The sequence below is a fragment of the Pempheris klunzingeri genome, chromosome 20 (genome assembly GCF_042242105.1).
Source record: "Pempheris klunzingeri isolate RE-2024b chromosome 20, fPemKlu1.hap1, whole genome shotgun sequence".
NCBI classification, from domain to species: Eukaryota; Metazoa; Chordata; class Actinopteri; order Acropomatiformes; family Pempheridae; genus Pempheris; species Pempheris klunzingeri.
Genome location: NC_092031.1, coordinates 12,294,028 through 12,317,038, shown reverse-complemented (window position 1 = coordinate 12,317,038; position 23,011 = coordinate 12,294,028). Strand labels below are relative to the sequence as shown.

At 40.3% G+C, this 23,011-nt stretch overlaps 1 protein-coding gene across 4 annotated transcripts; it reads right to left on the bottom strand.

Annotated features, from left to right (window-relative positions):
* Positions 1–145: 145 nt before the first annotated feature.
* On the bottom strand, positions 146–22,729 carry mybpc2b (myosin binding protein Cb). 4 transcript variants are annotated; one of them, XM_070851976.1, is made up of 31 exons: positions 22,511–22,729; positions 17,468–17,488; positions 15,842–15,862; positions 15,089–15,109; positions 11,451–11,474; positions 10,032–10,100; positions 9,795–9,943; positions 9,581–9,698; positions 9,421–9,469; positions 9,134–9,193; positions 8,834–9,000; positions 8,531–8,663; positions 7,821–7,945; positions 7,600–7,705; positions 6,611–6,780; positions 6,014–6,179; positions 5,762–5,868; positions 5,634–5,663; positions 5,372–5,514; positions 4,483–4,642; positions 4,215–4,319; positions 3,904–4,092; positions 3,659–3,793; positions 3,234–3,401; positions 2,965–3,053; positions 1,982–2,177; positions 1,617–1,756; positions 1,328–1,487; positions 1,020–1,156; positions 576–762; positions 146–294 (listed from the first exon to the last, which is right to left on the bottom strand). In XM_070851976.1, exons 1-31 carry the CDS (start codon positions 22,530–22,532, stop codon positions 269–271), a joined length of 3,393 nt encoding a protein of 1,130 aa, XP_070708077.1. In that variant the 5' UTR covers positions 22,533–22,729; the 3' UTR covers positions 146–268. The 4 variants fall into 4 exon arrangements, with proteins under 4 accessions (XP_070708077.1, XP_070708078.1, XP_070708079.1 ...); XM_070851977.1 differs by lacking the exon at positions 15,089–15,109; XM_070851978.1 differs by lacking the exons at positions 11,451–11,474; positions 15,089–15,109.
* Between the last annotated feature and the right edge of the window lie 282 nt (positions 22,730–23,011).

Here is a 23,011-nt window from a genome sequence, read left to right as displayed (position 1 = left end):
TAATGTGCCGTGTATTTTAATATATCAGATCCTGATTGGGTGTGTGTGGAATCTTTTGCTAGTCTAAACGAATATACAGCGTGTATATAAAGCTTATGAAAAGTATTTTAACAGAGAAATAAAATATATTCAAAACACACAATCATTTATGGCAGGCATGACTACATTTTATTGATTCAGTCTCGACAGTGTGTACTCTACAAACTGACATTCACTGTTCATTCACTGTTTGGTTCATATCATTTCACATTCTTTGCTGTTTGGTTTCTCACTTCTTGTCCGGGTCTGTGGCAACTGTGGGATAACAGAGCAGATGATGAGTGTTAGGTTCTGTCCAAGTAAGCCACAATGTAGTGACAAGTATTGTTCTTGGTAAGAATCCAGGTGCCTTTTTCATATCCGCAATCAAACAATTAAATTCTGCGCAGCTGTCATTGTAAACACAGTCAGCTCTCAGCTTTGAGAGTGCATCACATAATCAGAACCAATCACCTACTAATCATCTGTATTCCACAAAACATAATCCCTCCACCTCTCTCCTACCCTTGCATCCCACCCATTTACTTCCTTCTTACCCCGGATTTCTAGCTTGCACTCCACTTCGTCCTTGCCCAGCTCATTGACGGCCATGCAGGAGTATTTGCCTCCGTCAAATGTGCTTGGCTTGCGAATGTTGAGGGTCAGCACTCCCTGGTTGTTCTGCATCAAGTACTTGGGATCCTCACCGATGATCATCTTGTTCTTCATCCAGATAATTTTGGGCTATGATGTAGAACAGGCAAATTAACAAATAATCAGATGAGCAAATCTAATTCCTGTATTGGACAAAGTAAATTTCCTTTTATGCAATGTTTTGTCCTAATCAACATGACCTTTGATAAGAAAGGCTACTGTTGGAAGATCTGCATACAAGCGCCTCTTACAGCCAACTTCAGACTTTCATTCCCTCATGACAACCAGCACTGTCAGCCTCCTCCAGTGAATCACACTCCACAGGCTACTTTAACATGCATGTTTACCCTGGGGAAGCCTTTGACGGCGCAGCTGATGGCAGTGCTGTAACCGGCCACTACAGATCTGTCAACCAGGGGCTGAGTAAACTTGGGCACACAGGCCACGTCCTTCTCCTTGTATGGGGTTGATTTGAGCTCCAGGCCTGTGGAGAACGGCGGGAGGGCAGGCAAACTTGGTCAGCCCCCATAAATCAGAGCAGAAATGTGGCATATTTTACTTGACATCTCCTACGATAGTGTAAAACGCAATTCTCAAACACACACTCACACACTCATACTGTACTGCACAGATACACTCGCACACACTGTCACACCTGTCTTGGCAATGACAGCCGTGTTCTTGCTTTGGCGCGCCTCTTCGCTCAGGCCGCAGAGGTTTTCGCTGAAGATACGGAACGTGTATTCGTTGCCCATGATCAGATCTGAAGCTGTGCAGTTTGTCCGTCTGTTGTGCTCGTAAACAGTGTACCATTCCTGGAGAGAGAAAAAACGGTACCTTACATTAAAAACAAAGACGGCAAATTACACATATAGACTAAGCCAAGTGGGGGGTGGGGGTCCTGTAAGCTAGGTTTGAAACACTGCCTCCTCTTCCACTCTCACCCTAGTCTTCATATCTGCCTTCTGAATGGTGTATCCAGTAATCTCGCAGTTGCCGTCATCCTTGGGGGGCTCCCACTCCAGTGCTGCATTGAAGCCCCAGACATCTGTCACCTTCACGTTAACAGGAGGTCCAGGCTTTTCTGAACGGATGAAATATCAGTGTCAGATGTTAAGTACATTTCATTTATTAAACTATGATACATTTCAAGGTGCAAGATGTGTCTGTCTTCAAATGAATAGTTTCCTAAATTAATACTTCACAGTGAAATACTCTGGATGGATGCAGACACTGACAGATAAGATAACATCATTACAGCTCGAGTAGAACGGGATGTTCCCAGTAGCAGAGACCCGGGCAGCCTTACCAACAATCCTGATGTTAATGGTGGCCCTGTCCTCCATGTTCTCGATCTTTAGCACCAGCTCATATGTTCCAGAGTGCTCTCTCTCTGCTGAGCGGATGAACAGGATGCTGTCCACATTTGAATTACGGACATTGACCATCTTGGGGTCAATGGGTTGACCATCCTTGTACCAGGTTGCGACAGGACGGGGCTTACCCTGTGAGACACAAAGATTATGCATTGTTCAGGATGAAAGGGATTTGATCCCAATACATGTTTGGAAAGAGCTGACATTTACTCCTCCAAAATGACTGATGGCACAAAATAAAACATTTGCTGACAATCCTAAATAGAAACATAATCATCGTGTATTCTATAAACTACTGATCATTAACAGGAACAGGAAAACGTCCTGTTCTTTAGAGCTGTCAGAATGTTTCTTACTAAAGTGAGTCACGGAAAAGGGAGCGTCTATGATGAATACTCCACTGATTTAACATAGCACTCCTATAGTATTGTCGAACTGATGATGGACAATTTAAAAAGATAACAAAATTGACGCGGCAGAACCATAGATATCTTTTTTTTTTACTCAATGCAGCTCACCCTGGAGCCACAAAAGGCTTTGTACAACTTTTCTCCAAATAAGCGGAAGTACTCCCGTAGTTTTACACATCTAATCGTGTTTGAAGGTCTTACCTTCAAACACGATTAGATGTGTAAAACTGTCGGAGTATGTTACAGATATAATGCTTATATATTTGTTATAGTGCATCAAAATGCCCCCAAATCCTCAAATGTTCTTCCAGCTCACTGATTTAAACTTAAGACATTTCACAACTGAGTCAAAACATAATGATACACTCTTGCAAGAGATGCTCCCCCCAACCTTGTTTTTCCCTGCAGTATTTATTGTTATATTTTACAGTTTAGTGCCCATTAACACAGCCTTTTATGCAAAATATGGAACAGATTGAAAACTTCAGCAGAGGGTTGTTTCTAACCTGGAAGGGGATGGTCAGGTTAATCTTTTCTCCTACTTTCCTGATGTACTTTGTTCTCAGTTCACGAGGGAGGCGGATCTTTGGATATTCTACAAGGGGAGAGGACATCTTATTAAATGTATATTATGATAGCATTAAGCATCTATATGTTTAAAAAAGTCAGATAAAAATGCTGAAATGCTATGACTGAATATGATTTATAATCCCTAAAATATGTTTACAAGTCATCTTGGACTCACGTCTGTTCACAACTAAACTGCCTGACTCACCCATGATCTCACGGATGGTGACGGGCTGTGCCAGTGTAGCAGGAGGACTGCGTCCAGCGATGTTTACAGCCACCACCCTAAAATTGATCTTCTCTCCCACTGGGAGGCCACGTACCACAAATCCTTGCCTTTCACAAAGTTCTGTGTTTGCCACCACCCACTCAGTGTCTGAAATAAAAGAATTACATGTAGTAAACCCAAATGTGTGAGTGGGATTTGAATCGAGTTACTTGTAGTGATTTTGTTTTTTCATTACATATATTCATTGTGATAGTACTACATCTGTTTTAGACATCAGTTCTCCTACTGGCGCTATGACTTCTGTCAATTTTAAAAATGATTCACTCCTGCTGTTAAATTTGATTTGAGAATATTGAATTAGATAGAAGATATTACATTGTTAACAAGATGTTTGTTCTTATCACCTCCTTCCTTGCAGTATTCAATAACGTAGCCATCCAGGCCCCCAGCTCCGATCTTCTCTGGGGCAAGCCACTTCAGGGTGCATGTGCTGTCGGTCACATCATGCACTGACAGACGCGTTGGCTCGCTCGTCGGGGCTGAGAGTGACAGAGAGGCTCAAGAGAATCACTGGACTGACTCAATATGAGTGATGCACAAATGGAGGGAAAAGGGAGAAAGACAGAGTTAAGATGGCTGTGGCACGCACCAATAGGCATGAAGGGTTTGGAGGTGGGACTTGGCTGAGACATGCCAATGCTGTTGATAGCAAACACCCTCATCTCATACAGAATACCCTCAATCATCCTCTTGGCCTCATACGTGGTCGAGTCATAAACATCAAAGTTGAGCTTTGTCCATCTGGTCGAGCCTTTCTTCTTCCTCTCCATGAGATAACCTGATGGAGGAAAACCAGAGGAAACATAAGCATGGGCAGAATAATGATTTAAAACAACACACACAAAAACGTTAAAAACTAAAATCAAATATAAGAATGTTAAGACAAAACTCATTCTTTACCTTTTAGTGGTGCACCGCCGTCAAATTTGGGAGGGTCCCAAATGATGGTGGCACAGTCCTCTCCCACTGATGTGCACTTGACATGCTCAGGGGGGTCGGGCACATCTGAAATGAGATTACAGTTGGTTTTAACATACATCCAAAAACTTTTAAAAAATACAGTAGATGAATATGCGAAAACTAGTGAATTATAAATCACATTCTGGCAGATCAGCTACAATCATGCTATCTACACACCTGCTGACATCATACTCAGATCTTCACTTACCCACAATCTTAATAAACAGCACGGCCTTGTCCTCTCCAGCAGGGTTGGTGACACAGATGGTGTAGTTGCCCTCATCCTCCCTCTCTGCCCCCTCTATGACGAAGCAGCTCAGGTCTTTCTTTGTCTCCACCCTTACACGCCCTTCAGCATTTGAAATTGGCTAAAAAGCAGGAAATTGCAGTGTCTAAACACCATGAAGGGTAATTTGCACAAGAAGTTAGTAAATAATTGTAAAGTAGATGCGATCCAAAATTTTATCTTGAGGAAACAAAATCTGGGTCAAGAAGACCTTACTAAATGGGTCAGTGGGTGACAAACACAAAATTAGTGTGGCATTACATGTGACTAAAATGCACATACTACAGCTGTCTTTAGCGAGAGCTGTGCACAAACTCTGACTTTGAGGATTTAGAATTACAAAGTGCCACCTCTATCACCTGCAATGTTAGAAGTGGGGTTCAATTTCTCCCTTAAGCTACCCCAGAGTATCACTCTGGCTAACCAGAGAGGCTTCAGGGGCATTCACAGAGGTATTCGGACCAATCAGAGGGGCATTCATTGGTCATTTGAGCTAACCGGAGGGAGACTTTGGCAGCACTTGGGCTTTCCAGTGTCCACGACTAAAGCTCTACACTGACGTGACACTGAGGCAAAAAAAAGAAGCATGGAGCTGTTCCACCAGGGCAAAGACTTACCCTGCTTCAAAAACAGGGATAGTCTTTCCTTGAACCCAAAGGCCTTTAACTACCTGGGGGACCTCTGTGGGGTCAAATCTCAACTGAACAGCAGTAGTTTTCTGGACGACTCTCCGATAACTGTGACAAGTTATGCAATCCAAAATTAACTTATGATATGCTGTATAGTGATCCTTCACTCGTCACATCCTTACTTGGTCTCCCTTTGACCAAACAACAGTGGGTGCTGGTTCTCCTGTGATCTCCACATCCAGGCGGAGCTTATTGCCTGCCACCACAATGATGGTGTTTTGGGAGACCATGTTTCCAGTGGTGTCCAGGTGGATCTTGGGAGGATCTGATTGACATAACAGCACAACATACAAAGAGAGAGAGTGTGTGGAAGCAGGTTCGGGACATGAGGACTGAAAAGAGGTTTGAATTATTTGTTAGCTGAGGTAATTGAAGAGTACCTACCTTGTCTCGGCACATAGTCAATCTTAATTTCTGTTTTGAGAGAAAGAACAGAATTGACAATATTATGCAGGCTGCTGGTGATTAATGCATCCACAACAGCCGCTTTGTAATCATTCTGTCTTTCTCACCCAAGAAGTTGAGTTTGGCAGAAAGTGACAGAGCGTATCCATCAGGAACAAATGTGTAGTCTCCAGCATCCTCTGGCTTCACATCATCAATAAAAAGCCGATGAAACCTTAAACAAGCAGACACAGAATATATAATGAAATGAGACCATCTTTTGTGTGAATTAAAAGAAATATTTAGACACACACAGACTGTGTTACTCAGTTATGACAAATAGACTACAAATGTTTTCGAATCAATTCACATGTCTGTACCTCCCGACGTGAGTCATTTTGATGCGTTCGCTTGGCAGGACCTCCACTCCATCTTTGTACCACTTTCCTGTGACTTTGTCATCAGACACCTCACATTTGAACAAAGCCTGGTCTGATGCCTTGACTGTCAGATCAGCAATGTCCTGCAACACCTCCAGTTCTTTTTCTGAGTAAGACATTGCAAACCACAGGAGAGAATAGTTTAGGCAGGAGAGACAGTGTGTGAAGGTAAGGGAAGAGGGAGGATAAGGTTCATGATGGCAACATCTTGACACCCACTGCCATGAGTTGTTAGTTTGTTTGTAAAGAAAGGCGTTAAGCCCTCGGGCCAGTAGTTAAATTCAGCTGCATCCTCGGCTCTGAGCAGCCTACATTTAAATGACAGAAAAGCCAGACTGAATGTGGTAAATATATACGCAATAAAGTCTGTACAGCCATGTAACATCTTTGATTAGCATCTTATTTTTACCAAACAAATTAATAATAATACTTTTAGTTTCAAATGTTTTTTTTTTTTTTTTTTTTTAGAAAAACCCACAATCATTTGAAAATTAGATTAAAACTGAATTAGAAAATAATACATTTTTCGAGTGGTACCTTCCACCTCCACCTCTCCTTTGGTATGGCCCCCATTTGTCCAAGCGTGGTACATTCCAATGTCTTCCAGTGTAGCCTCCTGGATAATGAGCGTGTGCTTCTTTCCGTCCTTCTTGAAGCGGTACTTTGAAGAATCCTTGTCCTTGTGAAGCTCTGTATCCTCAAAGAACCTGGAAATTAATATAAAATGAGCTCTCTTTGAAACATGTCACTGCTAAAACTTTAATATAAAATAGTAATAGCAAGTCTGATGTCTGATATAAATTTACAGTACATACTGTATATTTCCATCATTCAGTGCCTGCTAAAAATGCTCTGGAAAATATGAATGGGCTGTGCCGTGGTGTGCCGTGTAAAGGACACAGTTTTTTGTTTTTTTTTTACGTAAAATCAAACACACACCTTTAAATCTTACATTACAATTTTACATTTTCATCTCTCACTTTGCACTGTATTGATTACTGCCGATATTAATTTATTTGTTCTTTAAATCTTTATTTACACTTAGTTTATACTAAGTTTGAATAGTGAGTCAGTAAGTTTAATTAAAGTTTCACATTAAAAAAAGCTATCACCCAATATGGCAGTTGGCTACATGTCATTCAGGAACCATATACCAGAGCATTTTAGAGTGGTGGTTGATGTGAGCATACACTGTGGACGACATCACCATAAGAGAAAATGATATAATTGTGCTTCTGCAACATCAAGACTCCAACAGGTCTAATATATCTGTATGTATCTGTAATACATCTATATGAGATGATCAGTTACTAAAAGCAGCTGCAGGATAAAGGGTGATGCTGGTGAGTGTAGGCTGCTTGTCATCAAATTATGACCTCCAAGTAATTTTCTGATACATTTTCATATGATAACGACATAACAACAGACTCTCTACATTTATAATACATGAAACTGTTGCACATTTCTGCTTTGCGTCTCAGCCATGCTTGATTGGACCTATATTGCTAATTTACTGATATACTGACCACATGACGTGGGCGCCCTCCTCCGACACCTCAATCTCAAACTCCACTCTCTCTCCAACAACCACATGATAGTCATCCATCAGCTTGGTGATGGTCACAGGGGGCTCTGGGGGTGCAGAGAGGTATGTTAAATTTCATACACTGAGCGGAAACTCAATGTCATAATGTAAATTTACATTAATTCTATTTATTTACTGCTGATAAACAAAAAGACGCTGCACCTTTAACAAACACCTCTGTGAAGCATTTGTCCTCGCCAACCACACACTCATACGCCGCATCATCAGCCAGTGTGGCCTTATTGATGGTGAGTGTTCTCACATTCCCGTTTGCCTCCATGACATACCTTGAAAAGTGACGGATTAAAGGTCAAACAGAGTGCTGAAAGAGTCCTCTATCAAGCTGTTGACATGTTTTTATTGCAGATTTAAAAATCAAAATTGTAAAATAATCAAGAAAACTTGAGGTGATGTTGCCAATTATTTTGAGAGATTGGGTTTTTGTCTTGAAGGCCCAGTTTATTTATGCATTGTAGTTTTCACCAGTGCCATAGATTTTTCTCACATTTAAACTCAGAAACAAGAGGATTTTGTCCTGGGGGTTACTGGTTTACATGAGACATAAGATGTCTTGGCAGGGTGAGTTGCTTGTCCCTCTGGGAGGCTCCTTATGACCACCTAAAAATAAAACGTGTTGATGGCAGCATCTAGTATGACTTTGTGGTGCAGCTAATTTTAGCTTGATATATTTAATACTCTGCCCATCAAGTCCATCTAACCTTTGTGATAAATAAAATACAGCCTAATGTTGCTGTCCAATTAAACAAATGTCTTGCGTGTAGCTTAGCATGGTGATAAATGGCGGTGAAAACAGTGTGTGAACTACTAACTGGTGTGTGTGTGTGTGTGTGCGTGTGCTTTTAAGCATGTACTTGGCTGAGGGTTTGATCTCCTGGCCATTCTTCAACCATTTGACCGGCACATTAGGGTCAACCACTTCACACTTCAGGACAATCTTCTTGCCCTTTTCCACCGAGTAGCAAGATTCAAGCTTCTTCAGGAAAGCTATGTTTGCGAACAGAAAGGGATAAGAGTGAACCGCTCCAGCGTGCCAGTACTTCTCTCCCCTGCTTGTCATTCCCCGCCAACCCTCGCTGAGGTAAAATCCCACCTCTTATTTCATTTCCCTCATTTGCTTTTTCCCCTTCCGTTACCTCTTGCTTGACCCGACTTACCCTCGCTATGCTTGGGCTCAGCCTTCATCTTTTTCAGACGTTTCAGCATGCCCCTCAAGTCAGTAATGCCATACTCAAAGGCGATTTTCTCGTACTCGCTCGGATGGGCACTCTTAAGCAATTCCCACACGTCTATGGGTGGTTCCTCTTTTTGAGGTTTCTTTTTCCTGTCAGTCAAGAAAAAGGGATATGTATAAAACTGGGACTGGTGAGGTTATTATTATTATTATTCTTATTTCTTTAAACAATCATACTGTGAGCCTGATCCTTTTTCAAACTAAATAACTCTCAGCTTCTCACTTCTTAGTGGCTTTCAGCAGAGCACTGAAATCCAGATCTCCCTCATCCTCTCCAGCGTCCCTGTGTGTATGGAAACAGACATGCTAAATACAAGATCAGGCACATCTTCTGACACGGCTCATCAACATTATGTGATTATACTGTCATATACCAATCATGCTCAAAGATACATTCGCACACACTGGAAAATTATAAATAGTCTATGCATGCATTTTCCCTCTTGTGTATTCACGCATGCCCGCGTAGGATACTGACACAGGCTGAAATGCAAACCCTCATGCACTTACGCTCTCTTGAAGGCAGACAAAATATCCGCCTGCTCCTCCTGCTGTGCAGCTGTAACAAGAGAAGTTGCAGAGAATGCACATTGGGCTTGGATCGGATCGAAACATCAGCACGTATGGAATCTGTGGCGGTCTTAGCGCGCCGGAGTCCGTTTTAACTCACACTCAATGGAGACCTCAAAGGTGGTGCTGTCACACTTGTCTTTTGCTGTCACCTCACACCTGTAGCCCCCAGCATCTCCAGGGACCACTTTGATGATCTTCATTTCATATGTATAGACCTTAGGGAGAAAATTTTACTTGATTACTTCTTAGTTATTTGAGGAGGAACAGGATCAGATTACGCAGTGCAGAAAATGGAGGTCACTAAGACACACCTTAGTATTTCTGTCATAAGTTTCTTTGAACTGCAAATGTTTCCCAGCCTTGCTGCCAAGGTCCAGCCACTTGCCCTTCAGCCATTTTAAGGTGGGTTTTCTTGTCAGGGTGGTCGAGTCCACCTTGGCTATAAGAGTGATATCCGTTCCTGCCATTCACAAACAACAATTAAGTCATATATCCCTGTGTAATCAGATTACATGATACTTATTCATCCAACCATTTGTGTTTCTGACCTGCAACAGCGACTACATTATCTGGTGGCCTCTCAACGAAGAGCCCAGTGAGCTCAGTGGACCCAGGATCTGATAAGATGCGACAGGACATGAGTTACTGTTACTTACTGTTCCATTTGGATAGCCTAACCAAAGTGCAAGCACATCCACAGTGAAACGCTCACACATTAACATTATGTACAATATATGAAACAAAACAGTCACTCAATTATGAATCAGCAGCATTTGTCTAAAAGTACTAAAAGACAGAAGGAGTATGACAAGCAGCCACTTTCTGCAGATATGTACAACAGAATGACGTAAAAAAACAAATGTTGCATTTACTTGCTTAGCTCTAGCTGTAAGTTATCATTACCAGATGATCAATAAAATCACAAATTAGCATTTTGCTAAAGCTACATCAGACCCGTGTATAAAAACCATTTGTATCTTTGCAGTTTTTAATAATTATTTCTAAACTTCCTCTGACACCCTTCTAATACACTAATTTATTGAATTGTTATTACTGACAAGTTACACATTCGTGCTCTTGTTTTGTGGTTTCACAAAGGTTCAAAAAAACAAAAAATGCATAAAAGTAATGGACAACTTGTGCTATCATTACTGTGCTGTATGTTGTTTGCTCTTACACATTGAAAGTAGAGCGGTGATGAGGGTTGTCTTCCCCACTCAAAACAGATAAAATCTGAGTCACCTGTTTTTATTTTAATTTGTAACTTGTTCACATTAAAAAAAATGGTCCAAAATACTTTTACACAACTCTGTTTTTGAGTTTTTACCATCCTGTATGTACCGAAGCAAAATAATTTCAGCAAATGAGACCACTGCACTGAACAGATATGGTGGTGATGCAACAAAAGCATACAAAGCCGTCTGACCAGTACAACACTCCATGTCCTCAGCCAAAACACATACAAGGACAACGTGGATGCTTAATGTATTCAGGCAAGCAAAAGTTCCAGTGATACATAATCACTACAGCAAAGTATAATTACAAATTAAATGGGCCAGAATGTGTTAATGAACTCTGCGTTTAAGTATAAAGCTTCATTTATAGCTTATAGCTTCATAAAGTGCACCTGTTGGCATCTCTACATAAACACTTTCTACCCATATCAAAGATGTAGCCTTCAAGTTGCAAACAAGTAAACAATGCATACACACCATTAACACAGAAGTGATTCCATATAGTGCAAAGCCCCGTTTTGTTTACTAAATTACCTCTCAGTTTATACTTTCCCCTGACAAATCTCTGTAACTGATTAATCAACCATATACAGCCAGCAGCACAGATATATCACATCTTCATTGTGCATGACAGACATAACACATAGGATGCATACATCTGCATTTCATAGCATGACATTTGCGTGCAGTAGATAGTCACAGTCCCACACTGTACCCTCAGCTTGCCCTTACCCTCCTGTGCAGGGTTTGTCTCAGCTGGGAAAAACAAACATCCCAACACCTTTAACATATGGAAGTATAACTATTTGCCGTTATACTGTGCCATAAGTCAGTGTAAACTCGTGTGGTAAAACAAGGCAGGTGAACAACAATTACAGAACGATTATTTTGTAGAATCATAACACATCACACAGTGAAATGCAATCACAATTTTACACGTGGAGGTAAGATCATGACTGTTATCAATCAACACAGAAAGTTGATTACTGCACTTCTTATCACCAAACTTGGGATATATTGAAATTTTTTTGATTACTTCTTTTGGACTCATCTTACAAGGCTCACAAAAGAGGAAATTACGTCACCCCATACAGAGCATGTGCACCTCAGGCTGCCTACATAAACCACTATTGTAAGACATTTTGTTGAGCCTTTTTTAGAGCATTTATGTGTTATGAATATAATAATATGTAATTGCATTTCCCTTTCAAGATACTCTAAGACTAATACAAGTCTGTGCAAACTGTACTCTTTGCTCTCATGACGCTCAAAAGAAAGAGATATTGGCAACAAGTTTCCTCTAACATTCATTGGCAATACTGGTGCAAGTGCCCCAAACCAGTCTGTGGTTGGCCAAGTGATGATAATCCCCCCCCACACACTACTCTGTTACCCCCATGGTTATGGCTTTAAACAGCATTGGTATGATAAGCACTTCCCACACAGAATTTCCTCTCTAATAGACACACTGATGGCAAACTCATTGTGGTGTCATTCCCACTCTGGAGGCAGGATTGGGGATCAAACAAATGAAATGAAATAGAAGTGAAAAATCAAACCAAAATCTACGGCTACTGTGCACAAAATAAAAATGTCCTCCTACACAGCGTATGAATAATTCTTTGCTACCAAAATCATATCCCAAAAGTAGCTCTTGTGCAGCAACTTTAAATCCACAAACTCCATTCACGCCCCAGGAGACAATGGCTGGATTTCCATCAGGTCAAGAATGGTTTTTCATTTTGTGCAACAGCTTTATTTTTTATCCCTATAGCTTCTTTTCCAAGCTCAGAGCTCACTGATAAAGCAAATCATGTTTTACTTTCTCTTGAACTCATTCTCTTCTCCATGCTTCAGACCTCTTTCCTGTCCCATAGTGCTAATGGAAAAAGCATAAACTAAGGTAAACTGCAGATTAGTCTATGTATAAGCCTGTTCCCACTTCTAAAATTAGATTCAGATGGCCTATCATCTAAACAAGGCTGACTAAAAGCACATCTCCTCAGGTTTCCTGAACTTTACTCAGCTGTTGTCTTTACATTAAGCCTACTGTAACTTGGCATGCTACCATCAAGCTAAAATATTGAATCAAAGCACTTCAACAAGTTCCAATTTCCAATTTACAGGACGTGGTGGATGCTCAAGAGACATGGTGCTCCCACTGTGGTAGACACAACCACAAGGTTCTCCTATTGCCTATTTCTCTTCATTCCATGCTTAAGTTTTCCCCGTGGTCATGCTCTGCCACTGTGCCTGTCTGTCCTTTCTTTCTTTCTGTGTCACAGCTCATACTGAGCTCCATCTGGTACATCTGCCCCACATTCAGTGATGAGGATTAATGACAGGTAAACAAGATGATGAGGCGTGCAGTCATAAATGCTAAGAGGAGATAAACAGACAAGGAAGGAACTGCATCGCAAGACATGATCCTCAAGGAATTTATGGGGATGACATTGAGGGCAGGAACTAAACTTAACATTTAACGATCTCACTCTGGCTGCTCAACTCTCACTCTTCACTCAGCAGGCTATATTTCAGGGCAAAGTTTCATCTCTGTAGCCAACCTCCCCAAGATAGAAACCTTGTTGTGAGGACACAAAGCAGCCATGCCACCTTTGGAGGGGTCTGTGGCTGCCCACCTCACCCTCACATACTCCACAGCCCATCACCCAAGTCTTACCACCCTGGCCCAAGAGCCTAAAAAGGTAGAACCCATAATGGGAGATTTGGCCTCCTGGCCTACCAGGTGATGTGGTTCAGAGGCCTAACAGAGCTGAGGAACGCTACAGACCACTCAACATGTGATAATAAGAACTGCACAGAAGATTACGAGCTTCTCAGTTACCACTACAGCCTCAGGTTAAACGTCAACTAGTGTCCAAGTGGGAAACGGAAAAGACTGTTAATGTCAGTGTTCTCCCTCAGGCACAGCAGGCAAAGGACATTTCACATACATTTGAAGGACGCCACAAGGAATAGGCAGCCTTCAGATCCCTGAAGTCTTGCCACTTCCGCAACCCTTCTCCATCTAATCTACTCCTACTCAGTCCAAATAGAGCAGACGTCCAAGCACACCGCTGTGGGTGCCGTGGCCTTGAAAGACTACGGCAGACAGCGACAGCTTTCAAATGTGAATAACAGCTCTCGAATTTCACCTGTAAAAGTTATGGTACAACCCCAATATCTTTCAGAGAGTTGACATATGAATCGCACTGCAAGGCTATGATGCACTACCATAGTTTAGTTAGGAGACCTTCTGCCGGCCTTTTAACCACAGATAAAGGATGAGATGACCCAACATCCATTTTGGAGGCATTTATGTGCTGACTGTGCTATCTTGGATGACTTCACTGCTTGAGCTCTCCTTGCAGTTTCCCAGTACGGCACAATGTTACTATAAAAGTGTCATCACATCAGATGACATTAGCAGCAACAGCTGCCATTGTTCTCAGTGACTGTTACACATGAACCACAGCTGTGTTTCCATTCTCATTGTTTAAATTGCCAGAGGGACAGGGGCAAAAGAGAGCTGGTATCATAGGTCACAGATGGGATGGGCAGCACTCTTCACATGGAGAAACAAATTCTGAATTGCTCAAAGAACATAACCAGCATAATTTTCCAATGAGGTGTCTGCCAGTATCAACAGATACCAGCTGTAGACGGCCCAACAGGTGAACGGGACAAGGATAGAATCATGCACTAAAATGCAATGGGACCATTTCAGTCAGCTCTTTGTTTTCTCTCCAACACAGACAAGGATCTTGTGACTTGTAGGCCTGAGGTGTGGCTTATTCTGAGGGTAGATAAATCCAAGTTGCAGGATGTGTAGGCTCTGAGTGGATTTTCAGCAGGGATTTTCATGGGATCTGTAAGATTTGAGCATTGAAGCGAGCAGAGCCACGCTGCATGCTTGTCTTACATTTTGGATCTCACTAGCAGCTCTGTGGCCACAGATGACCACAGCAGAGAAAGATTTTTTTAAATGATACAATTTGTCAGCAGCCTGATGAACTGGCAGACCACTGTTATGGGTGTTACTTTGTCTTTGGTAATAGTGAGTAGCTCGCTACAGAGCAAAGTGTTTTTGCAACACACGAAGAAGGCTTACATACAACTGTGGGAACCAGCCAATTTTAAAAAAGTGTTATTATTTGAGCACTAAAGCTTTTTTCCTCCTGTAATTTCAGTCCAAATTGAAGTAGTCAAAATAATTTCAAAAAACCAAATAGATTTGGGTCTTTCTTAACACTTAATATATTATGTGACATCTTGATTAGCACATAATACCAAAAATTATACACAACGTAATGCTATAATCACTCAAACCATACTTTTGGGCCACAATATAAATATTGCTCTTTTCTTACCATCCCCATCGGCTTCTGAATCTGCTGCAGACAAGGAAGCAAACTTAAAAAGCAGCTAGGAAGCAAAGGCTTGTTGTGGAACAAGATATGACATACAATTGCAACAGAGACCGATAAACAAACGTAAAACAGAAGCAGCACGCAACATCGCATTTCATTCAAATCCACCAAAATCCAATTCACCTCGCATTCACAAGTTGAGTTTTCTTTCCCTTTGACATGTTTAGTATTACTGCATGCAAAAATAAATACATAGCAAAATAGATCAAATAAAAATATACATAGAAATCACAGAAACCAGAACTAAAAATACAGTATATGCTTGTATACTGTAAATACAACAGTAATTTCACACATAACATATACTATACAGTATATGTATATATAAGTCAAGTGACGAAAATCAACATATGGCATTCAGTGTGAAATGTATAATCCTGTTATCCATGTCATGGCAACATTAGCAGTCATTGGCTTATCCACTAGCATTATATATTAATATTTTTCCTAAAAGACATTCATTTTGCATGCTAATTCATGTATTTTTGGCACGTACAAAAATACATAATGAAACATTATGCAGGTCATCTGAGACCAACCTGATAGATCTTTGAAAATAGAATAAGAGTCATGCAGATACTGTCATTTTCACACAGTGTGGCACACGTATGCACTCATACGTGAATACATTAGGAGGATAATATAGTCAGATGTATTAAACCAGAACACTCATTGAACAGGATTCTGCCTTACCTCCATCTGCTGGGAATGGATCTAAGGAAAACGAATGAAAATTAGCTAGAGTCCCAATATAGACTGTAATTATTCACTATATGTAGTCATAAATGTGGAAGCTGAGGAGAAAGTTGATAGGAAGTGTGTATTATCCCCTGAAAATAAGAGATGCCTACCCTCATTTTCTGGCTGCAGGTTAGCTAGGTAAATAAAAACCATGGTTAAGTGATTGAAAACAAAGAGATGATGTGACCGGGGCAGCATTAAATTCTGAAAAATCGCAAGGACAAAATATCTGCAAACAAAACATGTAAACTTGCAGATATTTGCTCATACTTCACATGCCTGCAGTGAAATGTAACTCAAAGGTTACTGTGAGAAACAGAGTTCACAGATGTGGAAAATGCATCCAGTTGCAGCCACCCAGTGAACATGAAAACCCACACAGTTGACAGTCTTGTCTGCTTCATACATGTGGATCATTTCTCTGTTTTCCAAATGTCCGACAAGATCATTAATTCCCATTAGGCTGGTCACGAACACACGTCAAAACAGAAAGAAGTGGATTCACATGATGCTATAATACACAGTAGATCATGTACATGCGTAGAGTGCATGACATTACTGATATCTGACACCACATTATTACAGTACACCACAATAAAATCTGTTACCACGCACCAATGTAGTTTCAGCAAACACACATGACGCATGCTGTAGGCTAGCTAATAAATGTAACCACGCTGAATCAAAGTGGCATAATAATTGTATTATCCCCCTTCAGCAGCTTCGCGTTGTCTCATATGATGTGATTGACTTATAGGCCTATCATCCTGACTGAGTAATTGCCCAACTTATTATCTAGTGCAAAACCACTTGTTCGGTATTATTCAGATAATTACCCTGGCTGATTAGTTCAAATGCATTTTTCAGCACTCAGTTCAACTCAAACCCACTCCATGTCACATATTAACACCATGTATATGCACTGAATCACTCAAAATCACAAAAAAAAAGAGAAAGAAAAGAAAAAGGAAATCATTGTTCCTCACCCTCCTCAGCTGGCTCCTGTGGGGCTAAAATTGGTGGATTTTTGTTAGACATTGTGAATGAAAAGTAATACCACGGTAGCCCCTTAGGAAAACATGTATTTGACGCACTACAACAGCTGAGCAAATGCATGTCATTACTGTGCAGCACATAACCTCCAGACCTGTGTCACTTGACCACATGCAAATATGGCTTGTGAAAACCAAAGCATTTATGTCATTGCGCCATCTGTGTCGTTCCATAATTTGAAGACAGGCGAGTGCACAGCTTCAGTAATCTGATAATGTAAAGTATAACAGGCCTGTCAATGGAAATTCCTGGAGGTAAAAATATAGAACATGCACATAATATGCTGGCATACACAAATAAAATAAAGATGCCATCCTGACGATAAAACAAATGATATAAATGATGAAGTGGCACATGCTGGTTACAAACCCTCAGTACTGTCAGAGCCAGTGTTTGCTTGACATAGGCAGTTGACACGATTTGTGAGCAAAAGTGACAATGTGAGATCCTATAATCGAGTAACTGTGTGATATTGTAAGGCTCACAAAAGGTCAGTAAGAATATGTTGTGGAGCAGCTGACTTACCCCCCTCCCCCTCCGGTTTAGCTGAGAAACAGAAACAGAAAGAGAGGATGATCAGAAACATGCATCACATACTGTATTTGTACAAAACAAGACTTATTACCAACATATTTGACAATACTACTTATCTGCTTACTGTAATTTGTGGTGTTTCAAATGATTTTGAATGATGGGGGATCTTGAACCATATCTTCTCCTTACATTACACCGTAGTTATGATATTTAACTGTGTGTTTGTCTATAACTGATGGATTTATATAGGAATTTTATTTCAGGAATCTTTTCCATATATCAGATTTAATGGTGAAGCTAGTAATCCTGGACTATAAATCTAAAATAATACATAGCAGGTAAGAGGATACATCCTATGAAATGGCCACCTTTGAAATTTCTAATAAGCTGCGCAACCCCTGGCACATACCTTTGAAAGTGATACTAATGAAATGTACCACACCATCTTTCTTTAGTGATTTGCGAGACATGTTCTTTTGGTGGAGCTTCAGAGGCTGACAGACTGTTGTTTTGAGTGTGGAGGGCTGTGGGTGTAATTGTTGAGGCCTAAATCTGGTAAAAGGAAATTCTCAACTGAAATAGAGGCAGATTGTATACCCAACTCCTCAAGTGTCTCTCTGGGGGTCACTGCGGCGGGCTAGCTGGTAAAGGCCAGGGACGGTGTCTTATGACCTCCCCGAACTCATGCCACGTTCTCTTGAGTTGAACACAGTTTCCTTGAATAGTAAGACCAACTTGACCTCTCTGGTCTACTGTTCACTCAGAGCTTCTCATAAACCTCTCGCTAAAATAGGGGAAATGACATTATATTCATCTGGAAAAATTATCATAATTACTTTGTCTTCTCTGTCAAAGTGCTCCTAATGTATTTAATGTCTTTATCCTCTCACATAAAGCAGTAGACCTGACTGACCTGCATCCTCATGCAAAAGGGGGCTATCTTATCAGCACTGTGTTTAAGACCACAACTGCATTTGTGTAAAACTACCTTCACCCCATTTGTCTTGTCTCTGAGCTCTAACAAAAGCCAAAGAGTGACAAAAACTTGTTCTTTGTCAGCTCAAAAAGAGAACATCTGCAAATGGTACACGCTGCACACTGTCAGACTTTGGTGTAAAATCTTCTTACAACATGTGAGAGGATTGAACATCTGCATTGAGCACAAATCTGCATCAGCATCTGCTACGTTAATCCACTTGGGGTGATCATCTTGATAATCTTCAACAAGTTTGTGATAAAGCGGGGTAATGAACTTCTGAACAGATGTTGCTCACAGTTTAAATGTTCCCCTCAGAGACTGTCGACGGGTTCATACATTGGTAAAATTGTCAGAGTTGTTGTAGAAAATATATAATTAGTAGATATGCTTGCTAGGTGGCATTTTTTCTGGCAAGACCTCTTTCTGTTATTTTCTTGGCTGTTTTCTGCAGTACTACATACTGTGCAGCTTTGTCCTGACCTTTAGTTACCTTTAGGTTGCTTCTCCAAGCACAGTGAGTTATGAATGATTATGGTGTTTGTAGTTTCTCTGTCTTTAAGGGGTTTTCCTGTTCAGTTGAGGTACTGCAGGTCTTCACCTCACTGTTAGTTTACTCTCCATGCTTACCACTGACAGCTTGAGTTACAGTGTGTGTAATGACCCAGACATAAGGAAAGACATTAGGTGTCCTGGCCCTGTTGAACCTCTGAGGATCTCTGGCAGCATGCATGCGACTAAATCCAACGATATCTCAGCAACACATGATTTAATTCATGTTGGTTTGGATCTACTTCAAGCAAACATGTCCATAAATGTCATCTATCTACTTTGTACCATACAAGACAACAGTGACAGTGCCAGAGGGTTTAACCAATCAACCTTTCAAAAAGCAGATATCAGATATCTACCCTGCTTACCCCAAATGCTAAGAATGATTTACAAACAGGTCTGAAATCTCAATTTACATGACAACAACCTGTCTTATTTTGAAGTGAATAATTGCTTTTTAGTGATGACAGTTGACTGGATGGATGGCTACTCACTGACATAAATTGATGAAATGTCCTTGGATTAATGAATTAAACGATTATATTCATGTGCATTATTGTCTCAGTTTTGAATAAAGACACTGTGGGCTATATTTCATGGACAGAAAGTTATACAGCACTAATGTAATGTGACCATATGAGACAGTATCCAAAAGAACGATTCAATCATAAACAAAACTATTTGCATTAAAAATCAATGTGATCTTATTCACTTAGAGTCCAGACAAGTCTCATATTTAGTGCAGCTTGTAAAATAAAGAGACTGTTTTAAATAAGTTTATGTTTTCTATGTGGCTATTATGTTTATCATTAAAAGGCCCAGTCCCAGTTTTTTATTGTTATGTTTCTCAACCACCATTATTCAAACATTATATATATATATATATATATATATATATATATATATATATATATATATATATATATATATATATATATATATATATACATATACATTTTGGAGCTCAAAATGTGCCTTTATGAGTGATTTTTATCACTATCTTTTAGAAGATTGATCATTTCATCATTCACTGAAAGAAGATAATCATTCAGTGAGAGGAGAATAAAAACAGTGTTAGAGAAACTTCACAGAGCAGTTTTGGTTCAACTTGCCCTCATGATGTCTCATCAGGTCACTACGATGAAAGGATTTTCAAGCATGAATCATGTCATCATGTCCAACCATGATTGACTCCACTGGAGCTACATTCACATTCAGGAGGGAGCATCAGGCCTGCTGACCATGAGGGAACTTTCAGGATGAAAGTGACAGATTACATAATGATTTATCTCAGCTGGGACTGCAAAAGGGTTACGGCAAAACCTGATACGCTCGGTGTGTGAAACTCTATGAACTTCGGAGGAATAAAAAAAAAAGTGGAAAAGGTCAGGGGTTATTATTATATTGCGATGTATTTTTAGCTGTGAGCTGGCTAAGCAGTGAAGCAGCACAGAGAACGTTTCAACTCATCTCGTGTGTAAATACAGAAATAAAGTAATTCAAATTGTGGGGAAGTTAAGTGGTGTTACACTGTAAGCTAAAAAATGCACACTTTTGTTTCGTAGCATTGTAGTGAGGGTCAAAAAGTCATTGAGCTGTTTCAATGAATCTACCTCAATATCACATCAAATATTTCCAAGAAACACTAAGTAGAGTTATAAATCACAGGTTATCTGATGCTCATATTGGAAGCCTTGCCATTGACTTTGGCTTGGAATGACAGAGCAGTGGTTGGTGCAGACATACAGTAAGCAAAGTGGAATCGTATCCATATTACACTGATAAATTCTGTGACTGTATATGGTGAATAAAGTAGTGCCTGGGATAAAAATAAAAAGGGCCTAGTTTAGATCAGTATAAAAAAGAATAGCACGGGGGCAGATGCAGAGAAATAGAATCAAATAGTCCAAAGTAGAATCAGGACCAATGTGCTAACAAAACCTGCAAAGCCCAATGCATTCACTGTCACAGCACTGGGCAGTGTGGACATTAGATGAAGCGGGTCGAAAGGCTCAATACTCTTTCTACAGTCTTGGCGTGTAAAACTCAGCTCCACTAACAGACTCATCCACTATGACACTCTCTAATCTTAAGTTTCTGTCAGGTCTTGATTTAGAGACACAAAGTGTCAAGTGGATGGTTTCACAAAGATGAAGGACAACAGACAACTGGGCCTATTTATGAGAAACTAGTATTCACCCAATGAGGCCAAATACCTCTTTAAATTTGCATGTTTCTATGAGAATAGGGTTAATATAAGGGTTAATATAAACCTCACAATACTAAAGAGTACCAAAAACCAAGTGGTAATTCAGCAACAATAAAATGTGAATTATTTGATTTCACTGTGGCACTGTAAAACAAATTACAACTGTGTCCACTGTTTACAATATTCTCATTTTAACTACTATGAAGCACATGAAGCAAGTCAGTTACAGTAGCATGAAACATAAGCTGGCCCCCCACACAGCACAGACACAGTCCACATATAGCTATCTACTATATGAACCTGCTGTGGCTACTTAACCACAACTGTTTCAGGAAGCTTTCCACTTTAGTCAACAAGATGGCGCAGTCTTGGCTGACCAAGATGATGTCATAGCAGCTGGCAATGTGATTATTTATGGCTTTTCCAAATATTCTTTATGGAGCGATAACAACAAGCAGGCAAAGAGCAAAAGTGTTTGTCTTTAAAAGATGCTGAATCTGCTTAACAACTGTAATTTAAATGCCATCAGGAGCAAATCCTTATCAGCAATAAACCCTTTTGGAGGTTTTTAGATCCTAATTGTGAGTGTTTGGTCAGTTTTGGTTCATCGTCATTTTGTTATCAACATTTTGACTTGTTATATTGAGCAATGGGCATTTGTTCTGATGTAATTTTACATTATGGCATTTTGTTCTGTCTATTCTAGCTTATGTTTCGCTGTTTATTACTTCTGCTTCCTAATGAGGAGGAACTGTGTGAAACGGTATCTACATCACTCTACTTTACTTCAGTTGCAGTGAGCATGTAGGTCATTTGAATGTCTTGTTTTCCTCAGTTGGGCTGCAAAACTCTGTGACATATAGACCAAAAAAGGTGACCCCCACTCCCACCCCCCAAACCCCATGACACACAGACTGAACATTAAACTAATCTACTTTCATCTGATCTCAATTACATTTTGTCATTTGTTTGTATGTTATGACACGACATCAGGCATCATGCTCTTCCCCAGTCACATGTAATCTCCTCTATAAAACCAAATAGATAAATAATCACACACTGTGCAGAATTTAAGTACATTATATGATTAATTGACCTTAGGTATATACCAAAAAAATAACAATTGTCAGCAGAAAATCTGACAAAATTAAATTAATAAAGTATTATCTAACTATTGCAACCAAATATGCCTCCAATCAAACCAAACAACCCAAATTCAATTATCAACATTGCCACTGAAACCCAGTTTCCAGACTAATTACAATCAATTACACTTTCACAAAAAGTATGTGCATACCTGCAGGGACTGACTCAGGCATGGTTATTCCTGTGTCTTCTCTTTGCTGCTGGAAGACTGAGGGCTTGTGGTGCTTATTCCTTTTATTTCTCTCCTCTCTGTTATTCAAAGCTCTCCTGGCACTCCAGTCATCCACACCCTCCAGTGAGCGAGGAGCACAGAAGAGACTGACGACACCCTTAAGGAGTTCAGAAAGAGAGGCAATCACAGTGAGAGCGTGATAAGGTGGAGAGACAAGAGGGTGAGGTGGTGGTGAAAGGGATCTTGCACATTTATGATGAGATTAATGGACTGACTAAACCTGTTGAGCTCTAGTGTTCACTGGAGAAATACAGAATACACTGTGATGGCCGATGACTGACCCGTTTTTTGACACTTTATCTGGCGCCTCGTGATGTCAAACAAATCTTGCAATCGCCACCTCTTATAACCCGCATTAAGAGCAGGATCAACGAGTATTTGCAAATTATTTTTGTGGCGTCGGTATGTAGTCTTCACTTG